The sequence below is a fragment of the Porites lutea genome, chromosome 9, assembly GCF_958299795.1.
Source record: "Porites lutea chromosome 9, jaPorLute2.1, whole genome shotgun sequence".
Classification (NCBI taxonomy): Eukaryota; Metazoa; Cnidaria; class Anthozoa; order Scleractinia; family Poritidae; genus Porites; species Porites lutea.
The window spans coordinates 2,796,501-2,802,500 of NC_133209.1; the positions used below are offsets into that span (position 1 = coordinate 2,796,501).

Consider the following 6,000-nt stretch of genomic DNA (forward strand, 5'->3'; position numbering starts at 1 on the left):
TATTTATAACGCACCATGCGAGGCCGCGCTATATTAAATCGGACGAAGGGGGATTTTTTTGAAAGTCTATTACCAAACGCTCTCTTTTTCCCCCATCTTTTAAGAAGCCACACCACCTGTGGAGGGAGAATCAGAAGCGGAGGAAAAACTCCACGCTGGTAAACAAGACACGAAAAAATTGCTAGAAAGAATGAGAGAATTGAAAGGCAAGTAAACCATCTTTCGCGATCAACATGTCTTTCACATAATGTGAATTGTTTACGTGAAGTATATATTATTTTCATTTTTAGGAACTACTTATGATCAGGCCAGGAGTGCCCAATGTATTTATTAGTCTAGCTTAGAGACAAACTGAAAATGGTCATTCCTCGAATTTTATTTAATCTGGGCCCTACTGCTAATTTTTGTCAAACCCTTTTTATTTCTTTTCATTTTTCTGATTAAAGCGGAGGCAGAGAAGGCCATAGAGGAGCTGGAAAGCGAATTGCTGAATATAACAGAGGCTACATATAATCTGAAGGAGCTTAGGGGTAGGGCACAGTTGCTGACATGGTGCAAAGTTAGACCAGGGGTGCTAAACATTGAACAGAAAAAAGTCCGATTAGGTTGCCCAGTGGCATAGTTGTAAGGGATATATATATCCCAGTGGCATAGTTGTAAGGGATATATATATATATATATATAGACCAGTAGGTGAACTACTCAAATCCTGAGTGCATGGGTGTTTAATACAAGCCTGTTTCGTAGGCCACCGAAAAGGTGACCCACTCTTCAGTTAAACTCCATTATAATGTGTTGTAATGGAGTTTAACTGAAGAGTGGGTCACCTTTTCGGTGGCCTACGAAACAGGCTTGTATTAAACACCCATGCACTCAGGATTTGAGTAGTTCACCTACTGGTCTATTCCGCTCCTTCACTGCAAGTAGAGCACTGTCTTGGCTTCGCAGGTGAGCATCTAACTGAATATATATATATATATATATATATATATATATATATATATATATATATATATATATATCAGCTCATCGGAGAAACAACATTTTCGTTACGGTTTAAATCCAAAAAGGGCGGGAATATGTATAGATCAAGGGCCGGGTGAGTCTGAAACTGAGAGAATGGTAAATGGTTAACGAAATTTCGATCGGTTTATTCCAACCTGAATGAAAGGACTACCTCGAAACGTAATCCTCACTTTACCACTGAAATTTCCACAATTAAATGACCTAGCCAACCTCCCATCCGGACTTTTTCTTATAAACTTAATGCTAAGCACCCTATAGATTAACCAGAAAAATCTTTAAATCTCTACCAATGACTGCGCTGCTAGCTCTTTTCTTTTCGTGAAAAGTAGCTTGAACAGTTGAAGAAACTTTAAAAGACCCGGAGATGAAGATTTGTCTACACCTGTCCTCCGTTTTCTTAGCTGTTAAAATAAATATTATTTCACCTTGTTAAACTATTTATGAGCGCGTTTATCGCTGACCTGGCTATATGCGAGTTTGACCATTTTAGGATCTACAAATTTTTAAATTTAAAAAGATGTGGAAGGTATGAGCAGACTGAAAGGTTATCTCAGTGCCAATATAAGAGCAATCATATTATGTCATGAGTTCGTCGCTGTCGCCAGGGGCCTATTTAACTGACGCAATGAAGTAAGGTTCAAAGCTAAGCTACTATAGAAATTAGATGTTATTGTTCTAATCCCCTTTTTTACAAAAAACAAAAGCTTTGGCTGATAAAGAGCAAACGGGATTGAGGCAAGGATTGCAATTGTCAGCGAATTATAAAGAGGAGACATATGTGGAACAACTCAGAGGTATGCAATTGTGTGCTTAAGCAGGGTGTGAACAAAACATCCACACTGGCACAACATGCCTTTAGTTTGCTTATGATCACGGCTAGGTTGTTCTGTCCCTCTCTTGCTTGAATCTTATGTTTACAAATGCGTGATTAAATGCCTTAAACTGTAATGTGTTTGTTTTAATGTAAATTGCACTCAGCACCATCTTAAAGACAGGCCCTTACGCTCAATCGAGACACAGCAACGAAAAAATCCTTACATCAAACCACATACTTAAGTTTAGCGGCATCTCAGTGGCACCCTTGTACTTTCCCTTCATCCAAGTTAATATTTTAAAGTAGTACATCTTGTATACAGCAACATTAATACTATTAGTTTGCCTAGTATTATTGTTATGTGCATATCTCACACCACAAGGTGGCCCTCAAGCTATCAAGCTATCTCCTATAGCCTTAGGTGTCTATTATTGTTGTTATTATTATTATTATTATTATTATTATTATTATTATTATTATTATTATTATTATTATTATTATTATTATTATTATTATTATTATCTCTTTTATCACAGTCTTTGCTGGTGTTCTTTTTGTGCATCAGCCGGGCGCAAACTATGCACTTAGAACGTCAGTCACTCAAGTCAATCATCATCATCATTATTATTATTATTATTATTATTATTATTATTATAATCACAACCATTACAATTTCCTCAAATTTGATTGGTGAATTAACAGCTTTTTTTTGCACCGAATTATAGCATGTGTAGGGTTGTAATCGGACAGTGTAGTCGGACAGTTGACTGTAATTGGACAGTTACATTAGCCAATCATGTTAAGTGCACTCAGCTAAATCTACCAATCACAGACGTTATCATATTTTCACATTATCATACTCGTGATTAAACAAATCGCTCGTATGATTACAGACCGAGTTGTACTCCACTCAGTCCCATTACCATTTTTTATTACTATCATTATTATTACTACTCTTATTACCATCATCATTATTGCTTGCAGCTTCCAATGAGCATAAAAAGGAGGTGGATAACACTAAACGTCCCCTGTTAAAGAGGATTAAAGGTGAGGTACTTAATGAAGATGATGGTTTGTATGGCCAAAACAAAAAGACGCGCAGAAGATAGTGAAACATTTTTCGTGAAGTTTTTTTGAGAGTAGCCGTTTCTAGCCCACTGTATGTCCGTGAATTTTTTTTTGAACGGTGGACTTATGCAGGATTTTGTTTCTCACCCTTATGCACTTGTAGGAATCTTTTTTTCAAAATCATCCCCACTCCGTCAGAAATAAAATGGTTGGCTCCTAATAGATCATGGGCAACGACCTATCACAGTGCGCGTAATACTCACCACATTGTGTAAATAAATATATATAACAGTGAGGACCAGCTAAGGTTATTACGATTTTTTACTGATTTGAGGCCGGGGCAGGACACACTTAGAAGAACTATGTTAAATACTCGGCCTCTCACCTCTGGCCTTCTTACTCACATGTGAGCTCTACTTTTGACCAGTTTTGAGAGTGAAGTCCATTAACAAGTGTTATTATTCATTCAAAATATTTCCCCGATTCTGATTGGCTAAAAGCACACGTTTAATTCACCATAACCAGTAACTGATGACCAAATTTGGAAGAATTTTGTGTTTAACGAGGAAATGACGGTAAAAAATGCAGCGTTCGTGCAGGTTAAGGCACCGTTAACCGAGAAGACCTGGGGACGAGGTTGAGTTGTTTTGATTGTGGAAACAAAAATGGCGGTCATTTCACTCGTTTCAAGAGTAAGAACTAGGCGGAAAAATAGCTAAAAACATGGCAAGAACAGCAAGAAGACAACTCGAAGGGCGACATCTGCTATTTGGAGAATATTTGCGGAGCTGGACAAACCTAAACGTGCACTATCGAAGATGAACTTAACATCGATGGATCGATGTAGGTAAGCATGTTTTAACCATGTTTTTAAACTAGGAATTATTTTGAATGAATAATAAAACAATTATTGAATTCGGCTTTCATATCATATGAAGAATTATGGAGATCTCGGAGGGTGTTATCCGCCTCGGCCTACGGCCTCGACGGATAACACCCTTCTCGATCTCCGTAATTCTTCATAAGATACTCAGCCTCATTCATTAATTGTTAATTAAAAGCCGTTGTTGTATGGTACCAGGAGCCGATGATGGTACCTACAAAAGAATACTATTTAGGGCACCCGATGACTGTTTTCTGTGAAATATCTGTTCGGAGAAGCAAAAATTGCCTACAATTTTCTATATCTTGAGGAGGGCTAAAACATTCTAGATGACCGTTCCATTCATGAACAATTGACATGTACAATTTTCGAAACTTATCTAATAAATTCGTTACGATTTCCTGAAGTTTAATTTTTCCCATTTCACTCCCCAGGTTAAGCTATTTTTGGTAGGGAAAGAAAACCTAAAATTTTCGGAACCGAAAAATATGCGATGCAGAAAGGAAGCAGAGAAAGTCTAGCCTGTTCACAGACCCTCTGTTTTCTCTTCAAAGTCCGTCGAGCGCGGGTGATTTAATATAAACCGCAGGGGATTTATTGACTGCTAGCGCATGGGAGCAGTCTTTCTCGCGCTCCGCGCTCGTTCTCCCGCGCTCGCTTCGCTCGCCGATGTTTTCGAAAAGAACGAAAAGAAAAATAAAACGACGTCTGTGTACAGGCTAGAGAAAGCCTTACTTTCGTAAAACTTCAAACTGCAGCCAAAATTTTCGGGAATATAATATATATTATATTCCTAGACTTTTACTCAACTAAACAGGGACTGCCATTGGTTGATTCTTGGTCACGTGGCCTTGACTAAAATCAAATGTATCCCGATCGTGGTACATTAAACAATGTATCCCGCTCGGGATACATTGCAGCACGTGATCAAAGCATGGTGGAAAGTGGGGTGACAGAAGGCGGGAAAAACACCGCCAGGTCCAGCCAGTTTTCTTTTTCGTGAATGAACACAACAACACAAAAACGAAGCCTCAAGCTAAAAAGCAACGATTTTTAAAGTTATCCCAGAAGTTCCCAGAAGAAAAACAGCAGCTAGTGGAAGAAAAAGATGCAGATAATATGAGGAAAGTACTTTTGTTTGTAAATCATTCATTCAGTGGTTTTGAGAATTAAATTTGTGTTGTTATAAGTACCGAGTCGACTGTTTTGGTTCGCTCCGGTTATTCTTTTGTTGCTGTTGAAGTGAAAGTGTAGAAATATAACAAAACACTTAATGTCAGGTCCCTCGGGAAACCAGTTAGTTTTGTTTTCCCTCGAGTCCTGATGTTTCCCTCGACTTCGTCTCGGGAAACATCAGGACTCTTGGGAAAACAAAACTAACTGTTTCCCTCGGGATCTGACATTAAGTGTATAATGCTGCAGCCCTTGAAATTCCGAAATGACTCACGTTGCCCTATATAGGATGACCGAAGAGATAAATTTTTTTTAGCGCCACCTAGAATACATTCCTAGAGATCTAAAAGTACGTACTCTGGATAACCTAAAAAGTGTTTTCAAAGCATTTAGGAGGAAACCGTCGCTGGGTGTCGCTGATCATGACTATTTATCGATCTCCTAATGTCTTTTATACTATAATGGGGGAAATATGATCTTGCTTGGAATCGATTTCCTCCATTTAGGTCTGTTTGGTTCACGCAAATCCACAAAAAGAAAAAAGGAACTACAAGGCCTTCCGCTGCAAATGACATCCAGGCTAGCTGAAAGGCTTGCCACACCGGAAGCCAAAACCAGCCGAGATGAACTTGCCACACCGGAAGCGAAAACCACCGATTTAGGTAGTGTAAATTCCTGAGTGAACATAATTCACGTCTTTTGTTTTTGGATTTTGTTATGTAAAAAGTGTTGCAATAAAGATAACATGGCGCTGTGCTTCACTACTAGTCGGTCACCCAATTTCTGATAAGGAAAATTGAGCAAAAGCAGCACAATCGTCTCAAAATTGCAGGAAGATAACTTATTACGGTATGTCTTATGACTGTTATAGTGCTAAAACCTGTAATGCTTTAAACCAATTATCTGTTTTCACCATACTGACTGAAATTCATCAAATGTAGCTGAGATCAAGTCTTTTACAATTGAAGAGTCTGAGATTGCTCCATTTGGACGTAATTTATCAAATGAAATCAAAGTATCGCCAGTAATAAATTTG

General features: G+C 38.2%; 1 protein-coding gene across 3 annotated transcripts in view; it reads left to right on the forward strand.

The window, feature by feature from the left end:
* Window positions 1-6,000, forward strand: part of LOC140947534 (uncharacterized) — a 39,946-nt gene that overhangs the window by 7,951 nt on the left and 25,995 nt on the right. For 2 of the 3 annotated variants that reach the window (XM_073396667.1, XM_073396669.1), the window contains exons 3-7: window positions 105-206; window positions 447-530; window positions 1,731-1,820; window positions 2,825-2,887; window positions 5,471-5,626. In XM_073396667.1, the coding sequence (XP_073252768.1) occupies window positions 105-206; window positions 447-530; window positions 1,731-1,820; window positions 2,825-2,887; window positions 5,471-5,626 (495 nt within the window). The remainder of the gene's footprint in view (window positions 1-104; window positions 207-446; window positions 531-1,730; window positions 1,821-2,824; window positions 2,888-5,470; window positions 5,627-6,000) is intronic. The other variant, XM_073396668.1, reaches the window with a different exon arrangement.